Raw genomic sequence first — 23,165 nt, 5'->3', positions numbered from 1 at the left:
AACAAGGTAGGCCATAAAGGGTCAACATTTATACCACCTGCTTTAATGGGACATTATCCTTCATGTCAGTCACATGATCTCACGGAATGAGGTGCAGGCTAGCTTGGAGAGGGAGGCCTTGGTGTGGGCTGATCGCCAGGTGAAGTGAAGGTCTCACCTCAGTATGGCACTTTGGTGACAGCTAAGGAAAAGCTTCATAATTTTAGACTTTTTTTTTTTTTTTTTTTTTTTTTTGAGACAGAGTCTCACTGTTGCCTGGGCTAGAGTGCCATGGTGTCAGCCTAGCTCACAGCAACCTCAAACTCCTGGGCTCAAGCAATCCTCCTGCCTCAGCCTCCCAAGTAGCTGGGACCACAGGTATGTGCCACCATGCCCGGCTGATTTTTTCTGTATATATTTTTAATTGTCCATATAATTTCTTTCTGTTTTTATTAGAGATGGGGTCTCGCTCTTGCTCAGGCTGGTCTTGAACTCCTGAGCTCAAACGATCCACCTGTCTTGGCCTCCCAGAGTGCTAGGATTATAGGCGTGAGCCACCTCGCCCAGCCAAGCTTCATAATTTTAAAAGAAGGTAAACTGTGCTGGAAGATACTGTGTTAGTTTACTAGGACTGCTATCACAGAGTACCACAAACCGAGTGACTTAACTGTACTCTCACTGTTCCAGTATCAGCAGGATTGGTTCCTTCTAAAGGCTGGTTGTGAGGAAGAATCTGTTCCATGCGTCTCCCCTAGCTAGCTTTTTGGAGTAGTTTGCTGTTAATATTGGCATTTCTGGCATGTAGAAGCAAGTCCCAGTCTGTCCTCATCCTCACATTAATTTTCTTCCTGTTTGCCTATTTGTCCAAATTTCTTCTTTTTCTAAAGACACCTGGTCTGTTGGATGAGGGCTCACCATAATGACCTCATCTTAACTAATAACCTCTGTAACAACTCCATTTCTAAATAGGGTCAACATGCTGAGGCACTGGGAGTTAGGGCTTAAACACGATTTTTGCGGGAACACAGTACAACTCATAACACGTTTATTAGGATGTGAGATTTGGCTCAGGTGTACCCTATAGACGTAACTTCTCCCTTTTATAACCTCTTGAGATGGAATGACTATCTGGTCACTGAGGCTCTTTGCAGCCTTACAGTCCTATGAGTCTGTGGTGGTGGAGATATTTATGAAGAACTTTCCCAGTAGCATGGTGCTGACAAAAATGCAGACACAGTAGATAGCTGGAAAAATCAGATGAACAGGAAAATTCGAACACTAGATGTTGACTGCAAGTTTTTAAGTTGTGTTAATTTTGTTGTGATTGACGTTTTAAGAGTCTTTTGAGATGCACACTGAAATGCGACTAATAGGATTCACTTTTAAGGTAATGAAAGGAGAGTATTTGTGGGATGGAGAGGAAACAAAATTAACCACGAGTTGATAATTTCTGAGGTGGTGGAAGATTCTAGACTTGTGTGTGCAGTCGTCCCTTGGTATTCATGGGAGATTGGTTCCGGGACCCCACCACCAACCCTGTGGATACCAAAATTCACAGATGCTCAAGTCCCTAATAAAATGTCATAGTATTTGTATATGACCTGTGTACATCCTCTTGTACAATTTAAATAATCTCTGGATTACTTATAATATCTGATACAATGTAAATGCTATGTAAATATTATAGCTGTTATACTGTATTGTTTAGGGAATAACGACAAGAAAAAGTACATATTCAGTACAGACGCAAGGATACAGAGTGCCAAATGTATGTTTAAAATTTTCCAAACTTTAAAGAGAAATCTAGGATTAAGAGGAAAAAGTTGTATTTTTGTTTTGTTTTATTTGTAATAGCAACTGCGAAGTGTGCTAGGCAGACCCTCAAAGTAAATAGGAAATTAAATACTAAGCCAGTCCATTGGAGCTGAGACACTATATGGTTTTAGGTGTTCCAAAAGTTGGGGGTGGGGGTGGGAGGGAATCTGCTTAGCCACTTTCTGATTTCAAGATGGTTCTTTTTTAAGCACCAAAGGAGGCAAGAAAAGCTTCATCTTTCTCTGGTGCACCTCTAGGATTTGTTCTGTAAAATTTGGATTCAGTGGTTTGTCCAAAGGTAGTGAGTTATCTCACTTGATTGTTCACAGTCAGTTACAGATTGAACTTGTTCTACTACTTTCCCCCCTTCTCACTACTGCACTTGACTAGTCTAAAACAATAAAATTTGGCTTCAGTCAAAAGGATGCACTTAAGGACCTAGAAGGTGGTTTCCCACCCCTGCTGGAGTGAGTGGCTGTCTCTCCCACCATCAGTATGCTTAAGCATGGTCTGTGTTTTCTTGGGACTCCAAGACTCCCTAAGGATGCCAACTGTCTCTTGTTCATCACTAGAACCACAGCATCTATCCCAGTGCCTGGCAGACAAGTGTACCCCTGATCATTCACAAGTGTGTGTATTCTCTTCCCTAGAGCACTCCTTGTGAGTCTCAGAGAGACTTTAAAAAGCTTGAGACAGTAGCATTGCTATAGCTCTAAAGTTGCAGGGACGGATCTTTTGCTTCTGGCGAAGTATCCTTTAAACTTTAGCATTAAGCCATTATTGGTGTCTCTCCACCCTTTGCCTTTGCCACATACTGCCAGCCCACCAGATGCAGATGGAAAACATCTCCTGATCCCACTGCTGTTCCTAAAGCTATAAGGGAAGCTTGCTGAATGCAAGTATGGATCGAGTTTTCAGAATGTCTTCTCTTGTGCATTTTTAACAGGACATTTTTTAAAAATTTAGATACATTTTATAGTGCTTGTAAAGGATTTGTTTTAATGACTTTTTATTGGTAGATCTTAAAACCATTAAAAAATAAATAATGCTCATTCCATCAGCAGGGTATGTTGCAGAATTATAGATTTTATTAGTTATCAGTTTATCGCCAGTTTATATTGACTATCAGCTTTATAATTTCAAAATTGGATTAGAAATACAAGCATTAGCAATTAGTAAGCAAGGAAAAGGTGAATATCTCTGCCATTTTCCCTTTAATGTGTTTGGCATGTTCAGAATCTCTGTTTTAGTAGAGAAATAACCATTTTTATGACAGAGAAAGACTCTGGGTTGATACAGCAATAATATAACATTGCAGAATCTTTTAAAATGTCTATTCCGAAATTAAACTTATTTTAAAACCTAAAGGAAGAAGGACGGTACTACCATAAATCATATTGACACCGAATAACCAGAGGCAGCTTGAGAACTTGTGTAAGAGTGGAGAGTCTAAACTGAAATATCAACTGCAGGATCTGTAGGTTCTGCACACAGGTGTGATGTTCCGAAATGCCTAAATAGCTTCAACGTAGTTGGCTGGGAGCATGCCGGTCCTGCCAGTCCTCTGCACGGTGCCATACATCCAGCCTTCGTCAATAGCCTGGACGTTTATGATAGCATCTCCATCTTTGAAGGACACCTCATCGGCATCTGCAGCCATATAGTCGTACATGGCACGGAAGGTTTTCTATTCATGAGGATGGAAAAGAGGGAAAAGCATTATATGTTGGATTTGCAACAATTAACCCAAACACACTCAATTGTAAGATCCCTCATGACTTGCTCCACAAACCTAAGTTGCACAAAAGAGAATATGCAACCACCACCAAGAAAGTAAAAAGAACTCACAAAATAGGAGAAACTATTTGTAAATCATATATATAATAAGGAATTAATATCTAGAATACATAAAGAACTCCTACAACTCAACACCAAAAAAAAAAAAAAAAAGGCAAAGGATGAATAGACAGTTCTCCAAAGAAGATATACAAATAGCCACCCAATAAGCACATGAAAAGATGCTCAACATCATTAGTCATGAGGAAAATGCAAATCAAAAACCACAATGAGGTCCACTTTGCACATGTCAAAATGGTGGTAAACAAAAATACAGACAATAACAGGTGTTAGAAAGGATGTGGACAAATTGGATTTGTCATCAGCTGCTGGTAGGAATGTAAAATGGTGCAGCCACTTTGGGCTCAAGTGGTCCTCCTGCCTCAGCCTCCCGATTAGCTGGGACTACAGGCGCACGCCATGATGCCTGGCTAGTTTTTCTATTTTTAGTAGAGACAGGGTGTCACTCTTCCTCAGGTTGGTCTTGAACTCCTGACCTCACTCATGTGATCCTCCTGCCTCAGCCTCCCAAAGTTAGGATTACTGGTGTGAGCCACCACGCCTAGCCTAAACTAAAGGTTTTAAAGTAGCCTGGTGAGTTGTGAACATGATTTGGCTTCCTTTTTCAATATATATTAATAGGGGAGATCTAAGATATGGCATATGTATGTGTGTGCACATTCTTTTTTTTTTTTTTCTTCAGAGACAGTGTCTCACTCTGTTGCCCAGGCTGGAGTGTAGTGGCACAATCATAGCTCACTGCAGCCTTGAACTCCTGGGCTCAAGTGATCTTCCTGCCTCAGTCTCCTGATAGCTGGGCAACCATGCGTAGTTAATTTTTAAATTTTTTGTACAGACAGGGTCTTGCTATGGTGCCCAAACAATCCTCCCACCTCAACCTTCCAAAGTATTGGGATTACAGACATGAGCCACTACACCTGGCCTGTATATACATTCTTTTTCTTTTTTTTGATATATTCTCTTTATTTGTAGGATTATTCAATGAATTTTAAGTACATAAAATTTACTAATTTTACATGCACATGTTTTAAAATACATGTATATTGATTTACATAAAACTACAACCCACATCAAGATATGGCACATTTATTTTACATATGAATGCCATGTTATTTATCACATAAAGTCTCTTGAATGTTACATCCTGTACTGTATGTTTTATACAAAACATCATGTGATATGCTTGGATTCTGTCCAGTAAAAAATGTTGCTATTTCCATTTCTATGACCTAGAGTTTCTATTATCTTTGAATCCTTTTATCCTTTGTTTTATAAAAATGTGGGTATTCCAGGTTAGAGACTGATTTTTTACCCAATTTCAATTTTTTTAACAGGGATATTTAACCAGTTTATGAGTATAACTCGACATTTGTCAATCTAATATATGCTATTATATGCTAATTTTAGTGCTTCCTTACTGTTCTTCTTTTGCTGTTTTCTTGTTTTCTTACCATTTCCTCTGTAATCCAAAAAATTGGAATGTATATATTCTATTTTTGTCCCTAACACTTATTTTAATGTCAAATTTACTTACATGAACTACTATATGATGCAGTAACTATTGTTCTTCCCCATGCAACACATACATACTACAAGGTTTTATCTATAGCTCTCCCCAATCAGTATTAACATTATGGAAAACTTCCTACGTTTTTTCCCCCTTATAATTAAAAACAAGGGGAAAAAACCTGTACTGACTGTTTTCCAATTTTGACAGATTACATTTAGAATGTTTTAATTCTATCTGTCCTGTCTACAGTGACAAAACCCTTTCATTTTACTTACTTTTAGCTTAAGAACGTGCATATCTTTATCTACAATACTACGTGCTGAAAATAAAACAGTATTTGTCCAATATACCAATATATTGAACATCTGGCATGCCCTTTCACAGTTTAAATCTATCTAAACTGAAATTTTAGACCCAGCTTACATTTCTATTTTTGTATTTAGTTTTAATAGTCTATATTTTTATTTATTTATTTATTTATTTATTTATTGAGACAGAGTCTCACTCTGTTGCCCAGGCTAGAGTGAGTGCCGTGGCGTCAGCCTAGCTCACAGCAACCTCAAACTCCTGGGCTCAAGCAATCGTCTTGCCTCAGCCTCCCGAGTAGCTGGGACTACAGGCATGCACCACCATGCCCGGCTAATATTTTCTATATATATTTTTTCAGTTGTCCAGATAATTTTTTTGTATTTTTAGTAGGGACGGGGTCTCGCTCTTGCTCAGGCTGGTCTCAAACTCCTAAGCTCAAACGATCCACTCGCCTTGGCCTCCCAGAGTGCTAAGATTACAGGTGTGAGCCACTGCGCCGAGGCTTAATAGTCTATATATAACAATTTAAACTTAATATTCCTTAACTAGTTTTAGTGTTTACCATTAATTCTTTCAAACAACTGCCTCCCTACTTATTTTAATTTTGGCTCTTTCTTGACTGCAGTAAACCATAAAGCAAAATTTTCAAGGAACGTTCTTGGTTGATATATTTTCTTAACCCCTGCATATCTGAGAATGTCTTCCAGTTGCCTTCATATAGAAATGGTAACTTGGCAAGGTATATAATTCTTGGCTCAAAATTATTTTCCCTTAAAACTCTGTAGATATTGTTCCATTGTCTTCTAGCATTTAGAGCTGTAAGAGCAAAATCTGAGGTCAGCTTGACTTTTGTCCCTTTGTGGGTAACCTGCTTTCTCTGGATGCTTGCAAAATTTTATCTTTATCCTTGTAATTTAAAAATGTCACCAGGATATGTCTAGGTGTTGCTTTCTTTTCATTAAATTTTAAAGGTACCCTGTGAGCTGTTTCTACTTGTAGATCTAGTTCATTCTTCAGTTCTGGAAAATTTTCTTTAATTAGTTCCTTAATTATTGTTTCAGCTCCATTTGCTTTGTCCTCAGTTTCAGGTAGTCCTATATTATGCGTAGATTGTATCTCCTGGACCGGCCCTCTTGATCTTTCTTTTTCTCCTCTCTTCTTATCTTAATTTCTTTCCCCTTTTTCTCTGAGTTCTGTGAGACTTTGTCTTGTTTTGCATTTACTTCAGTAATTTGATTCTGTGGCCAGTCCAGCTTGCACATTTCTGTTAACCCTCTCAACTTCCTGATACTTTCCAAGCGCTCTGACATTACCCTCTTTATCACTGTGCGTAAGTCTTTAAGAGTCTGTATGAGTCTCAACCCTTTCTACCTCTTCTGTTTGCACTACTATATCTGTTTCAAGAGGAGGCATTTTCTCGATTACTTGGCGGTTCTTTCTTCTGAACTGTGGTATTACGACCTTTTCAGTAGCTCTTCTTATCAGTAGGGACGTGCAGTGCGCAGCCTTATTGCCGAGGGGGCTCCAGTGCCCGTGTGTGACATTCTCAAAGAATGACTCCAAGTGGCACATGTTTAGTTTAAGATCGTGCGAGGCCAATGAGCCCAAACTGATGTTTTTTTTAATCATTGAATAATGGGTTTTCATTATTTTGGATTTGGTAATGAATGTTTTGTGATTAACATTAACATGAGATGTGTAGTAAAAGAGCATTATATAAAATAGAAGGGTTGGTTAAAAAAAAAAAAAAGACCAGAATAGCTATAATTGGTTTTGCACATATCAAAAAATAAGAATGATTTGAGTGAGTTCTTTATTATCTACTTACTCCAGCAGTAGATGGATGAGATGGGATGGAGGATACCGTTGTCTGTTGGGTACCAACTGAAGATGATCGTTGTTGTGGGAGTTCTGTAGTTTTTGCGTGTTTATAAGCTGAAAAGAAGGGGAAAATGGTTTATAAGAAGAAACCGTGGCTAGATTCCATTTAGCTGTATTTAGCAGCTGAGCAGTGTTGTCTTTTTCCCCAACTTAGAAAGAATGATTTCCAAGAAGAGAGGATCTAATAAAATTAATGAAAATGAAGCATCTAACTTCATGTGACTCTCCACAATTCTAGTCTTTTCTCATTAGAAGAAAGAATAATTTTTTTTTTTATTTTTTTTACCCAAAGCATCTCTTATACTGTCAGTGAGCCAGCTGGCCATGACTGCCAAAGTCACTGCCTTCTGCTTGTACCTGATGAGGTCGCAGAGAAGAAGATGCCTCCGTCGCTATAGGTGGAGAGGTGATGGTCCGAATGCTCAGACTTCTCTTCACCCCCGCTGATGCTCAGGGCGCTGACAGACCGTGACTGCTCTCGGCCCTTGCGCTGAGCTTGGACTGGGAGAGAGGTGATTGGGAGAGATGTAGCAGAGATGAAATTTCTATGGTAGTAATGCCTAACAGTAATGGAATCTCGGTGATTGTTATTTTTCACCAAGCATAGTTTTAAGTAGTTTTCTGTGGATTATACCCTCACAGCTCTTCTGTTGTGTGGTTGCCATCCTGGTATTACAGAGGAGAGCCTAAATAAATAACGGTTAAGTGGCACAGCCAGGTTTCAAATCTGAGAGTCTGGCCGTAGCTACCACTCCTTCCCTTCACCCTGCCCATTTTCCTGGCTCACCAAAAGGAATCGATAGTAATATTCACATTCAAACTCTACCTCCAACTTTTCCAGAAAGTCCTCCCTAACTTCCAAATTAATTTAGATACTCTTTCTCTGTATTCCCACAATACTGTAGGCAGACCTTTAAAATTGCATGGGATTTACTTGTCTCTCTTCATCTGTACACTAGAGTGTAAATCCTTTGAGGCCTGGTATTACATATTATTCTACTTTTTAACATGAATAGAAGGCATAAAGGCATGCAGCCTGTTTCATTGAATGAATGATTACCCTTGATGCAAGAGAGCTCAGAAAGTTCCTAAAGGTCGAATTCATTTTCTTCTCTTTGCCTATGTATTTTATTTTCATTATTGTTCCAATAGAAAGATTTACTACCTTTTTTTTCTTTAGGGGGAAAAAAAAAGAAATGACAATAATGGGGCCTGAAGGAGACATGCACTGAGGCAATGAAACAAAATCTTTTCCTAATTTGAACTTGTCTAGAAAATGAGTTTGGCCTACTAGTCAAGGGTTTTTGTTTTGTTTTGTTTTGTTTTGTTATGCTGAATGGGCAACTCAGAAAATTGAACATCCGGGGGGGGGAAAGAACTTCAGAGCCTAAAAGTTATTGACTCTAGCCCACCAAATGGTGACGTGTATGTGGTAAGCCTTTTGCAGCATAACACACCGTTAATCTTGTGTAAGCTTCGGGATTGAATGTTGTCTTCTGCTGGATCATAGTCAAAAACTGAACCAGGATTAGTACGCCAAACACGTAAACCTGAAAGGGAAACCAATGATCAGAACTGGTGTTCTTGGATTTTTCCAATAAATTGAAAACCCAGGTATGAATTTGAACAACCACAGAGGATTGAATCACTCTTATTCAGCTTGGGGTCATGTCAGAGGAGAACAAAGATGAGGTGAAAAAGATGTCAGTTTTGCAAGCTGTGAGATAATAGCTTGCACACTTAATGAAAACAGATTTAGGTCCTTTATACTTGGACTTGTAGATAATGTCACTTTTGTTCTACTCTCCTCAAAGTGGATTCCCCCCACTCATCCAGGGTCCATTACCTGTGATAGTTTCCTGATCCTGGTCATTCCGTTTTTGTTCCATTTCTACCACTTTCCTTTGAATACCTCGGTAGTTAATGTCACTGAAGTCCTGCGTGTTCTTCTTTACTCTTTCAGTGATGGGATCTGTTACCACTGGTGTGAAGCACCCCTTGTGTTTCTCAAAGTCTTCGTGATATTTCACCTGAAATGTCATGAATTCACTTTATGAAAATATGATGATGGGACTGTTTCCCTTTGTACCTGTTCCAGTGGGCTGGCCAACCAATCCTAGAAAATTCCTGACTCACCGTTGAGATGTGCCGTTGGGTCTCCCTCACCCGTCTCATCTCAGGGGTATCCAACACATAGGCAGCTTTGCCTTGTATTTGTTTCCGGAAGCTATCAGAATAAAGAACCTGATCGAGGAGAGACCATGAATGAGTACTGGTTATGGTGCAGTCCTAATTCTGAAGCCTCAAAGCCTTTCCAACAGGTGGACGTGGAAGGAGCTGGAGAGGGAGGCTTGAGCCAACTGAAAAGACCCAGGGAGACACATGGCCAACAATGGGACAGGCCTGAGGATGGGGAGGGTTTGAAGCAGAAAAGACTCACTTTGACTTTGAAAATGAAACTTTCATTTTCAAGGGATATTTGAAAACTTTCATTTTCAAAGGATAAGGGGCACCATATAATTTTGAGAGGAAAAGAAAGAAAATGGCCTCTTGGATCTGCTAGGAATTATAACATCAGTACCAGCATATTTGATGGTATTTGGCACCAAATCTGATACTGAAGGGAATTTGAAAGAACCATCTTTTAAAACGAGTGATCATTTTTCTTAGGTTAAGTCCAGATTTCATAAACCAGTCTCCTAACATAGAAATCAAAGTCCTCCAGACACTAAAAACCCAAAACATCAAAGCCAAAGAAGACATCTATTTCAGAGTATTACCCATTTCATAAAATATCTTAAAGAGCAAAAGATTGAGGATGTTAGGAAGTAAATTTGTTATAGTCGGTTATATAAAACTACCTCGAGTAAAGTAAAGGGGAGAGAAAACATGGGCAATTAACTTGTTATGTTTAGTATGATCATTTGGAATTTAAAAGCATAGTTATGTCAATTTTAGTGTAAATTTTCAGTTGAATAAGGAAGTGCATATTTTTATGGTGTTAAAATGTTATTTTCCAAGATGTTGCATTTCTCTCTTTTTAAATTTTAGTGTGTTTTTCCGTTGAATAAGGAAGGCATGTTTTTATGATGTTAAAATGTTATTTTCCAAGTTGTTACACTACTTCTTTTTAATCCTAGAAGATACCGAGCTAATGTTTTCCTGGTTGCGCTTAGCTCTCTCCATCTCTGGAGTAACAGGTGTCGAAGTTGCTTTTCTCATATTCTCTTTGTACAACACCTAGGGGAGCCAAAAGAGCATCCAGGTATCAGAGAGCAGAAAACCAGTTCAGAAAAATCATCATTTAGCTGGTGTTACGGCTCAATTATATCACACTCTATAAGAAACACCTCAGGAAGAGAAAGCCATTAAAATGTTACGGTACAAAGCAAAAGATTAAGAAAGAAGTAAAATCAGTGTGAGCTAGTGGGGTTGGGTTGTTGTTTTTAAGTGGACAAGGAATAATTTTAAAAGATACACAAAGGTTTTGGAAACACTGTGAGATAAATTAGTGGTATAACCATGTTTGCCAGTCTTGTTAAAATTTTAACGATTTATTTTTCCTCTCTGAAATACCGAGCTAAAGTTTTCTTGATTGCGTTTGACTCTTTCCATCTCAGGAGTAAGGGGTGTAGGGGTTGCTTTCCCCAGGTTCTCTTTGTATAACACCTGTGAGATACAAAGTGGTACCCGAAAGTCACTAGGAAGCAATATTTACTATTATATATAATGCAATTTTGGGGGAAAATGCTATGTTTAATCTATTACTATTATTAATGAGATCAGCTCTCAAGAAGAAAGCTTAAAAAATAGCTAATGGCAAAAATACATGTAGCATAATATTTAGATGCAAATATAACTGGCATTTTGTTTGTTTTTAGCCTGGGATGGGGTTAGGAGCCGGCCAAACTGCAGGGGTTACTTTGCAAAATTAAAAGCACTTTCGTTTCTCAAGACAATACCGAGCTAATGTTTTCTTGATTGCGTTTGACTCTCTGCATCTCTGGAGTGACAGGGGTTGGGGTGGCTTTCCCCACATTTTCCTTGTACAAAACCTATGGGAGTCCAACGGGTCCAAAAAGCCAAAAAGAAAAAAAGAAAGAGTTACAGTTACCAAAAGAGGAAACGGAACAACAGAAGACTTTGGATGATGCTCAGGGTACCCAACCCTTTGGGCAATACGGTTAGATGAAAAGCAGTATGTTTCCAAAGGGAGTTGAGCATAGTTAGAGCAACACACACATTTCCAGGCTAGGACTCTTGCCCTGAAACCCCTGCAGACTGCAAGAGAGAACTGTGGTGTTCCCAAAAGGATGTTCCTTCATTTCACTGCTAGTCTATGAATGTCAAGCCCCTGACATAACTGAACGGAGTTACAGGCACAGGCTTGAATCACACTGAGAGGGCTGAGGCTGCTCCCAATGTAGCAGCTGGTGACAGGACCTCTTTGTAGCACTTAAACTCTCATGGACACATCAGTAACACTGTAGGCACTCAAACAAGGCAGAGGGTTTCCCCGCTCCTTTTTCCTTATTGTCCTCTGTGCTCTGCCTCTTGAATTAGTTTCGTACAAAGTCAAGCTTTATCAGTCAAGAAAAATGTTTTTGGCACTTGTATCACCATTATGGTAAATCAATAGGAAACAGGAACAGGAAACATCATGATAAATCCTCAACCTCCACGTCTCCGCTCAGTGTCATTCTTGGAAACACGGGAGATTTAGGAAAGGGCATTCAAGAGGAAGAATTCTGTTAAGGCGGTGGTTCTCAAAGTGGGGTCCCTAGGACAGCAAGGGCACCTGAGAACTTGTTAGCAATGCAAATTGTCTGGCCCTGTGCCAGGCCTACAGAATAAGAAACTGAAGGGGCAGGACCTGGCAATCAGGCTGCCCAAACCCCTCCAGGTGATTGTGATGCTACTGTTTTAGAAGCACTATGCTAGAGCGTTTGATAAACCTGCAGACAGTGTAAAGGTGGAGGGCAACAAGGTTGTTCACTACTGAAAACTGAAGTCCCCATACAAACCTCAGTCCCTGGTAATTTATAAACTTATGTAATATCATAGAGCACAAACTTGCAGGAAATGGTTTACTATAGTTAGCAGTTAAAGACCATGATAAAACAAAAGAAGAACAATAGTTAAAAAAAAAATTGGTAAAAACAAAAAGCTATTCTGGTGACACTTTTTTTTTAAGTAAATTGACAGTCAATTGCCCAAACCACTACTGGATCATAATTTAAATCATTATCCTTGAAGGAGAGGATCACGGATTATTTTTCCCAAGGTCTCTTTGTCCACATCTGACGGGGTAAATTAGAAGCTGAAGTCATCAACATGAAAACACAACAGGCCAGGTGCGGTGGCTCACACCTGTAATCCTAGCACTCTGGGAGGCGAGCTCAGGAGTTTGAGACCAGCCTCAGCAAGAGCTAGACCCCCATCTCTACTAAAAATAGAAAAAAATTGCCAGCTGTGGTGGCATGGGCCTGTAGCTTCAGCTACTAGGGAGGCTGAGGCAGGAGGATCGCTTGAGTCCAGAAGTTTGAGAATGCAGTGAGCTATGATGATGCCACTATACTCTAGCTGGGGTGACAGAACAAGACTCTGTCTCCAAAAAAGAAAAAAAAAACAAAAGAAAACACAATAAAATCACTAACTATTCCAATATTCAAGAAAAAGTACCTCTCCATCTCCCCGCCCATCCCCACCCCAGATTTCAAGAGTACCTAAAACAAAGAGACCTTGGGGGTAGTGGGCAGAGAGTAAGTTTGGGGAGAGATAAGCAAAACGATGTTTTATAGGAAAATCTGTTACTTCTTGATATTAGAAGTTTAAGTTATGGATTAAAGCAATCTTGTTATCATGGGGTTAGGCTCAGAGTAGCCCAAAGGAAAGACTTGTGGTAAAGAAATTCACAAAATTTAAGTTGTCTTTTGAAAGTAGGATTAATAGGTATTATTTTAAATCATGAAAGTAGTTTTTTAAATCATTAAAGAAGTAGTTTTTTTTCTTTTCTTGCCAAAGTACCGAGCTAATATTTTCTTGATTGTGTTTGACTCTCTCCATCTCAGGAGTGACAGGTAAAGGGGTTCCCTTGCCCATGTTTTCCTTGTATAACACCTGTGTGATGAGAGAGCATCCAGAAAAGAACCATAAGGAACATTTCATTTGTAGGGAGGTTATTAAGTGTGAGGTCAACGTCCTTGTTACAAATAACAGTAGTCCAAGGAGACAGAAGTTATAGCTGACAAGATGCCACATACTGCGTAACACTTTTATAGAAGCCGTTATTGGGACGGGGACGCTGCCCCCAAGGGAAGCAAGGACTTCAGATGCTGGGGAAGGGCTGTCAGAGTCACCCACGTTAATTTTTTCATTTCTAGGAGCACGGTGCCTCCTACACAATCACATAGGGATTTCAGATTGTTAGAACTCGGTTTTGCTGTTATCCACACAAATTAAAGACTCACTATTTTTCTTAAATGTTTATATTAATATCAGATGAAGTAAAAATCAAAATTAACTATTATAGAAATTAAAAACTATGTTCTTTTGCTGCAATACATTAGAAGCAAAGGAAGGGAAGTGGGTAAAAAAAGAATAAATGTTAAGGATCAGTTTAAACCTAAGGTCAGGCGGCATCTTTTTTTTTTTTTCCCCAAAATACCGAGCTAAGGTTTTCTTGATTGTGTTTGACTCTCTGCATCTCAGGAGTGATGGGGATTGGAATTCCTGTCCCCAGGTTTTCTTTGTATAGCACCTGTGTGATAAGAAAGCATCCAGAACAAAAAAAGAGAGCAATCAGTCCCTTTCCCTCTGCTTTGGTGCAGTTGGGAGTAGGAGGAGAGGGAGGAAGAGAATGAGTTAGAAGAAGTGAAACACCAAAGGTTTTAGATTCAACCTGTGTGAGCCTAAAGACATCTTCAAAAGCAAAGGAATACAGGAAAGAGCAGCTAAAGCTAAGAAATGTGAAAAGAAAGTTTTGTTATTTTTGTTGCTCATACCCATCTCTGCAGCACTGAGCAATGAAGGGAACATTAGTCTTCCCCAGCTTGTTACGAGGAGGGAAAAATATAGAAACAGACAAGAGACAGAAACAAAATGAAGTTATTATTGATTTGAAAATGCTATTAATGAATCACATAAGGATATTTGGGTTTTATAAACATTTTATATATAAAGATGCATACATACAAATCTTCTTTTGTTCACTTTCAAAAGAAGTCAAAGTATTTAATTTTTAGCTTGGGTGACTATAGTGGGAAGAATTATGTTTAAGGCAAATGGAGAGCAATGACAAGATGCTAAAGAAAGAGAAACTTCAAAATATCTATACAAATTCCAGTAGAGACAGAGAAGGTTAAAACAGGAAATGAGGTCAACAATAGGATCTTTGCACAATAAATTTTTTTAAGCTTTAGGTTCAGATCAAATTTGCCAAAGCAGGATAATATAGATGCTTAGATGCTGAGAATGTTATGCTTTTAAAAGCTGGAATATAATATTGGACACTTTTTAAAATTAAGTCAAATGATTGTATTAATATTTAACCAGAACAGGGAAACCAATTCATAGGAAATGGCAGCATTAAGTTGGGAACAACACAACTCAAATTTTTTTTATTGGGATAAGTTGATTAGATTTTTAAAAACCTAGCCATTAATCTTTTAAAAACATTTTTAAAATAGTTAAAGGGGTTTTTGTTTTTTAAATACCGAGCTAAAGTTTTCTTGATTGTGTTTGACTCTCTCCATCTCTGGAGTGATGGGGATCGGAATCCCTTTTCCAACGTTTTCTTTATACAACACCTGTATGACACAAAAAAGCATCCAGAAAAAACAAGAGCAGTCAAAACAGCCCTTTCGTTTATCTTGTAGGGAACCTAGCAGGAGACTACGGACATCGAACAGGAAAGACAAATTCACCGGGTCAACCTCTCCGTGCAGGCACAGATCTGGGTGAGAATATGATTTATATTTCTTTAGCTGATGTGCTAGTATATTTGATGTTCATCTTTTTACTCTAAAATCAAATGTAAGCATTTATTTCCTATGTTAGGATTTAAGGGAAAAAATATAAATTATTTCATAGGAGCACTAAAATGCTCAGTGTACCATAGAAAAAATTATTTTTAAAATTAGATTAGCAGATATTTATTTTCCCTACACTGAATGTCTTACAGTATAACAGATATTTAAAACCTCAGACTAAATCTATACAATATAGCAAAATTGGTCTTTGTTGAATAAGTTCAAGTTGTTAGAGATGGTCAGGCCTAAAAGTTGATGTTTTAATATATGGTGTTATTTATGTTTATTTTCCACAGTATCTAAGAGGCCTTTGCACCACTGGACAATTTTGCCTAAATCCAACCTATGTAAAAATTAACACAAATGGTTTTCAAAAAAAATAGAAGTTGCCCAGGACCATGAAGATCATTAAGGTTTCAAATAGATAGCAACAATAATATATTTAATCTAATATAAAGAAAAATAATTTACAAGCAATTTTAAAAATTGATGCAGGCCTTTCAATAAAAGGAATAATAATAATAATAATAAACCCACAGGGAAAGCAATGAATATAACATTCCAAAAGACATGTTAACTTACATTGAAAATTTAACAAAATTTAAGGATTGTTAGTGAATAGTAATTAAAAACAAACAAAACAAAAAGACAGTGGGACCAAAGAAAGTTACTGATCTAATTATGTGAAAGAATCAAATGTTTAGAAAATATTTAAACTGACAATTAGAAGTATTTTGGATTAATCCCGTCGCCACCCTCCAAAAAAATACAGCTAAAATTTCCTAATGACGTTTGATTCTCCATCTCAGGCATAAATGAACCCAAGATCCTTACATACAAGTTTCACAGACTATTTGTGTATTACAGAGTTTTTCAACAACAACAATATTAATAAAAAAGAAAATAACATTAAATATAAACTCATGATCTGATACTCGTATTTTAAAAAACATCAGAAGTATTTGATTTCTATTCATGAAATAGCTTATTTACAAGCATTAAAATAAGATTGCGTTGGTCCCAATGTTGAGTGATGTTCCTTCTCCCTGCTCCTGTTTACTTGAATATAATCTGTGTTAAGGTAACCCCTGCTCTCAAGCAAGAGCTACTATTTCTACATGCGGTTTGGAATCCAGTATCTTTTCTTGGAACAGCTAACCCAGAAAGATCAGATAAAAGTGTTCCAAGTAAATAAGAGCTTCGGTGTTTGGTTTTTTTTTTTTTTGGAAATCAGTTGACTTCAAAAGTCCCAGCAGTAACATTAAGGTGAAAAAGAAGGAAAGAAACTGATTAAAAATTTCAAGGAACTGTTATAGAAAGTATAAAACATTAGAATCACATGGTGAGTAGGAGATCTGAAAAATGGAAGGATTCAGTTGGTGAGATTTAAAAAAAAAGATTTTGTTAAATTGATTATTATAAAGGGACTAACAGTGAGAGGTTTTGTTGGAGAGAAATTATTATTTTTTAATATGGAGTTAAAGGAGCTTTCTCCCAAATACCGAGCTAAAGTTCTCTTGATTGCGTTTGACTCGCTCCATCTCAGGAGTGACAGGTACGGGGGTCCCCGTGCTCAAGTTCTCTTTGTACAATATCTGTGTGCACAAAACCAATAATCAGGTCAACCCGGACCCATCTTTTAGGTAGATGTAATCTTAAAAAGGCTCTCAAAGTATTTTTTGTTGTTTTTATAATGAAATAAAACCTAAGTAACTTTAAAAAATAGAGCAACTGTGTAGATCACCTTCAGTCACACATGGTGTGATGTCTGTATCTAACTAGCGTTAATATATACACAGCTGTCAGGCCTTCTCTCAAAGACAGAGGATTAGGCCTTACCAAATAGCATTCAAGTTAATTGAAATTAATATCCACAATGAGTTGTTGGTAACACTAAATTAGAGAACCCAAAGAAAGAAAAAAGAGGAGAGGTTTGGAGAAATAAAATAAATATTAATAAATACTGAAAGCAAAATATATATTAGCTTTCAATAATCCTGAAAATGTCTCAAAGGAAAACTTATTGACATCTTGCATGGTATACAAAAAAGTTCCTGAGACAAGCAAATTTGTACTTCTGAGTTACTGTGACTTGCTGTGTTGTCTTTCAAAGACAATGTTTAACAATCACATTCTTTTAAGAAGAGCTGCAAACACAAAGAATACATCAAACAGAACCACAATAAATACAAATAACATTCAAATTAACATTGTCCTTTCGAAGGGGTGTTAGAGTTTACTTCTGCCTTGTGCCACACCAGTTAGAAACACCTGTTGTTATTAAAGGAGGATTGGAGGAAGGAAACACCATTATAGGTTTTTAAGGAAAGGGATAAATATCTATGTTTTAGAGAAAACAATGTCAAAATTTCACACCAGAACTAAAGTAAATACTAATTAGGTTTGGGTTGAAAACAGATGGAAATATTTGGTATCATTATTTTCAATTTAGTAATTTTACACTTGTAAAGTGGTATTAAGAATTAAAGGATTTTTTTCCCCCTAAGAAATACCGAGCTAAAGTTCTCTTGATTGCGTTTGACTCGCTCGATCTCAGGAGTAACAGGTACAGGGGTCCCCGTGCTCAAGTTCTCTTTGTACAATATCTGTGTGCACAAAACCAATAATCAGGCCAACCCAGACCCATCTTTTAGGTAGACTTAGCCTTAAAAAGGCTCTAAAAGTATTTTTTTGTTGTTGTTTTTACGATGAAGTAAAATAGACCTAAGTAACTTTAAGAAATAGAGCAACTGTGTAGATCACCTTTAGTCACACACGGTGTGATGTCTGTATCTAAGTGGCATCAATATATACACAGCTGTCAGGCCTTCTCTCAAAGACAGAGGATTAGGCCTTACCAAATAGCATTCAAGTTAACTGAAATTAATATCCATAATGAATTGTCAGTAACACTAAACTAGAGACCTCAAAGAAAGAAAAAGGAGAGAGGGGGAGGTTTGGAGAAATAAAATAAATATTAATAAATATACTTTCAATAATTCTGAAAATGTCTCAAAGGAAAGCTTATTGACATCTTGCATGGTATACAAAAAAGTGGCTGAGACAAGTAAGTTTGTATTTCTGAATTACTGTGAATTGCTGTGCTGTCTTTCAAAGACAATGTTTAACAATCACATTCTTTTAAGAAGAGCTGCAAACACAAAGAATACATCAAACAGAACCACAATAAACACAAATAACACTCAAATTAACTTTGTCCTTTTGAAGGGGCGTTAGATTTTACTTTTGCCTTGTGCCACACCAGTTAGAAACACCTGTTGCTATTAAAGGAGGATTGGAGGAAGGAAACACTATTATAGGTTTTTAAGGAAAGTGATAAATATCTATGTTTTAGAGAAAACGCTATCAAAATTTCACACCAGAACTAAAGTAAATACTAATTAGGTTTGGGTTGCAAATGAGGTAGTATGTGGTAACATTATTTTCATTATGTGAATTTAGTAATTTTACATTTGTAATGTGTTATTATTTTAAATGAGAATTAAAAGATTTTTTTCCCCCTAAGAAATACCGAGCTAAAGTTCTCTTGATTGCGTTTGACTCGCTCGATCTCAGGAGTGACAGGTACGGGGGTCCCCGTGCTCAAGTTCTCTTTGTACAATATCTGTGTGCACAAAACCAATAATCAGGTCAACCCGGACCCATCTTTTAGGTAGACTTAGCCTTTAAAAGGCTCTAAAAGTATTTTTTTGTTGTTGTTTTTACGATGAAGTAAAATAGACCTAAGTAACTTTAAGAAATAGAGCAACTGTGTAGATCACCTTTAGTCACACACGGTGTGATGTCTGTATCTAAGTGGCATCAATATATACACAGCTGTCAGGCCTTCTCTCAAAGACAGAGGATTAGGCCTTACCAAATAGCATTCAATTTAACTGAAATTACTAATAAAATACATAATGAGTTGTTGGTAACACTAAATTAGAGAACCCAAAGAAAGAAAAAAAGAGAGAGAGAGAAGTTTGGGGAAATAAAATAAATATTAATAAATATTGAAAGCTAAACAAATATTAGCTTTCAATAATCCTGAAAATGTCTCAAAGGAAAGCTTATTGACATCTTGCATGGTATACAAAAAAGTTGCTGAGAAAAATAAGTATGTATTTCTGAGTTATTGTGAATTGCTGTGTTGTCTTTCAAAGACAATGTTTAACAATCACATTCTTTTAAGAAGAGCTGCAAACACAAAGAATACATCAAACAGAACCACAATAAATACAAATAACATTCAAATTAACATTGTCCTTTTGAAGGGGTGTTAGAGTTTACTTCTGCCTTGTGCCACACCAGTTAGAAACACCTGTTGTTATTAAAGGAGAATTGGAGGAAGGAAACACTATTATAGGTTTTTAAGGAAAGTGATAAATATCTATGTTTTAGAGAAAATGCAATTAAAATTTCACACCAGAACTAAAGTAAATACTAAGTTAGATTTGGGTTGAAAATGAGGTAATATTTGGCATCATTATTTTCATTATATGAATTTAGTAATTTTACATTTGTAATGTGTTATTATTTTAAATAATAATTAAGGGATTTTTTTCCCCCCTGAGAAATACCGAGCTAAAGTTCTCTTGATTGCGTTTGACTCGCTCCATCTCAGGAGTGACAGGTACGGGGGTCCCCGTGCTCAAGTTCTCTTTGTACAATATCTGTGTGCACAAAACCAATAATGAAATCAGCCTGGACCCATATTTTAGGTAGACTTAACCCTTAGAAGGCTCTAAAGTTATTTTTTGTTGTTCTTTTTACAATGAAGTAAAATAAACATAAGGAACTTTAAGAAATGGAGCAACTGTAGGTCACCTTTAGTCACACACAGTTTGATGTCTGTATCTAAGTAGCATCAATATACACACAGCTGTCAGGCTGCAAGCAGGAGTGGCTTGACTTACATAGGCCTTCTCTCAAAGACAGAGGATTAGGCCTTATGAAATAGCATTCAATTTAATTGAAATTAAAAATCCATAATGAGTTGTTGGTAACACTAAATTAGAGAACCCAAAGAAAGAAAAAAGAGAGACACACAGAGAAGTTTGGGGCAATAAAATAAATACTAATAAATATGGAAAGCTAAATAAATATTAGCTTTCAATAATCCTGAAAATGTCTCAAAGGAAAGCTTATTGACGACATCTTGCATGATATACAAAAAAGTTGCTGAGACAAGTAAATTTGTACTTCTGAGTTACTGTGAGTTGCTGTGTTGTCTTTCAAAGACAATGTTTAACAATCACATTCTTTTAAGAAGAGCTGCAAACACAAAGAATACATCAAACAGAACCACAATAAATACAAATAACATTCAAATTAACATTGTCTTTTTGAAGGGGCGTTAGATTTTACTTTTGCCTTGTGCCACACCAGTTAGAAACACCTGTTGTTATTAAAGGAGAATTGGAGGAAGGAAACACTATTATAGGTTTTTAAGGAAAGTGATAAATATCTATGTTTTAGAGAAAACACAGTTAAAATTTCACACCGGAACTAAGGTAATGAGGTAATATTTGGTATCATTATTTTCATTATATGAATTTAGTAATTTTACATTTGTAATGTGTTATTATTTTAAATAAGACTTAAGGAATTTTTTTTTTGCCCCCTGAGAAATACCGAGCTAAAGTTCTCTTGATTGCGTTTGACTCGCTCCATCTCAGGAGTGACAGGTGTTGGGGTTCCTTTCCCCAAATTTTCTTTGTACAAAACCTGCGAGATAGAAGAAAGTACCCAGAAGACATTCAAAACAAGCACAAAGATTAAGGGAGGGAGCAGGGGCAGGGGTTGTGTGTGAGGAGGAAGTTTTTTAGTACGTAATATTTAGTAAGGAAAATGTTTTTACTTTTTTACTTCACGATTTTAAGGATGAACTCTACAAGGCTAATTATGGGAGTGAAAAAGTACAACAGAAATCACTAAGTTATAAGATATGAGTATAATGATGAGGAATCTTGTGTTAATTCTACTTAAGGTATTTCAGATCTAAGTGCTCACACTAGTCAGTCACTGAAAATGTTAAAGTATGATGGGAAATGTGAGTCATTTTGTATTAAATTGAGATAGTTTTGGTCAGGTAATAATACACGCACACACACACACACACACACAGAGACACACGGAATTGTTGTTAAGATGTTACTTTTAAAAAAAAGGATGATGGGTTATTGTGGTAAATTTTTTTATGAAAAATAGTTTCTTATTTGATATATTTGTAAATACCGAGCTAAAGTTCTCTTGATTGCGTTTGACTCTCTCAATCTCTGGAGTGACAGTGGTTGGAATGCCTGTTCCCAAGTTTTCTTTGTACATAACCTGTGGAAAATAATTAAAATATCCAAAAAGGTAAAATGACCACGAATCCTTTAGATTGCAGCTACATGTGGGCTATCTGGTGGAAACTCATAAAAACAATTTAGCTTTCAAAGGTAACACTCAGGGAATAAGGAAAAGAAATTCCATAAATATTTATGTTCTCTTCAAAAGTTGTAATTTTACTACTTTGGAAACTCAGTATTCAATTATGCATTTTCTATAACCATCACTTAGTGCATTCCTAAAACACATTAATTAGTGATAATAAATTTAACTGAGAAAACTCTGTTTTGTTGCATCTAGTATTAGTGCCTTGAATATAGTAGGCCTGTAGTAGATTTGTACTTAATCTTGCTGGCTTAAAATTTTCTCATCAGATGATACTCTATTATTTCAGAGTTATTGAGAATTTTCTGTTTATTTTGTATTTTCTAATGAACATTCCTAGATGGCTCCTAGTTTTGCAGGTACCCTTGATGTAAGGAGACTTAGTCAGTTTATTTTTCAGGAAGAGCATCTTTCCCTGAAATTTTTACTGATGACTGCTGGATCAAGTAAACTAGTGTTTTTGAATGGGGAGAAGTCCATATTTTTACGGGTAGTATTGAGGAACTATACATTTTAATGAGAAGAATAAGAAACTTCCATTTCTGTGCCTCTTGCCTCCTTCCCTCTTAATGTAAAGAACTTTCAGCCTAAAGGAAGGAATGAATTCTTTTTAATTCCTCTTGGTAGGAAGGAAGAAGCACGAGAGAGAGCTAGGGTAGCAATTGGGATGTGGTGTAGCCATGGTGGAGAGTGTGGAGAGCAATGCAGAAAATCTATGGGTTTGTGTCACAAATTAAATCCTAAAATCCATGACAAGCTAGCAGTAATAGCTTTGTTTGGGTACAAAACTTTTAGTAATCTTTCAAAATCTACCATTTTGGTAACAAAGTGGCATTGCTTTATAACCTTTACCCAGCAAGGAAGCAGAACTGATCATGGACAACAGGACAAAACAAAATTAGAAAAAAATGAGAAGTTACAATCCAAAGCAACAAAGGAGCCATGGGCTAGATTTCTTGGGTTAGTGAACACAAAACTCTAAATGAAGTTTGCACCACAAGGAAGCCAGAGTATAAACAGGGAGTGAAAAGGGAATGAGATCTAAATAATATGAGCAACCTGCAAGAGAAATACCAAGTATTTTTTAATGGAAATCAAGTGAGAGTCAGTCCTCCACCAACTAGGGGAATCTCTAACACCAAAGTCCTTATCTTTTATTGGCCATAAACTATTTCCCAAATTTCACATAATATCTTGCTAGTAGCCAGCAACGGCTTAGAGCTTGCTTATGAATGGGAAAGGGGGAGGGTTGCAGAGGAGGCAGGGCTCCCGGGAAAAGCCTGTGCTAACCTGAGATTTCAGGTGCGGGGGGCACCCTCCCCCACCACTGTGCACAGGTGCCTGAA

At 37.0% G+C, this 23,165-nt stretch overlaps 1 protein-coding gene across 1 annotated transcript in view; it reads right to left on the bottom strand.

Moving 5' to 3' along the window:
* Positions 1–3,124: 3,124 nt before the first annotated feature.
* NEB (nebulin) overlaps positions 3,125–23,165 on the bottom strand; it is a 202,699-nt gene continuing 182,658 nt past the window's right edge. Inside the window, exons 138-149 of the mRNA XM_045558869.1 lie at positions 21,619–21,711; positions 21,016–21,108; positions 13,379–13,471; positions 11,314–11,406; positions 10,928–11,020; positions 10,499–10,591; positions 9,488–9,595; positions 9,198–9,381; positions 8,809–8,901; positions 7,709–7,852; positions 7,299–7,405; positions 3,125–3,481 (exon numbers count right to left, since the gene is read on the bottom strand). Of these exons, the coding sequence (XP_045414825.1) occupies positions 3,308–3,481; positions 7,299–7,405; positions 7,709–7,852; positions 8,809–8,901; positions 9,198–9,381; positions 9,488–9,595; positions 10,499–10,591; positions 10,928–11,020; positions 11,314–11,406; positions 13,379–13,471; positions 21,016–21,108; positions 21,619–21,711 (1,368 nt within the window). The 3' untranslated portion in view covers positions 3,125–3,307. The remainder of the gene's footprint in view (positions 3,482–7,298; positions 7,406–7,708; positions 7,853–8,808; positions 8,902–9,197; positions 9,382–9,487; positions 9,596–10,498; positions 10,592–10,927; positions 11,021–11,313; positions 11,407–13,378; positions 13,472–21,015; positions 21,109–21,618; positions 21,712–23,165) is intronic.

The sequence above is a fragment of the Lemur catta genome, chromosome 8, assembly GCF_020740605.2.
Source record: "Lemur catta isolate mLemCat1 chromosome 8, mLemCat1.pri, whole genome shotgun sequence".
Classification (NCBI taxonomy): domain Eukaryota; kingdom Metazoa; phylum Chordata; class Mammalia; order Primates; family Lemuridae; genus Lemur; species Lemur catta.
Note: the sequence above shows the minus strand (reverse complement) of the source record. Positions and strands in the feature narration are given on the sequence as shown.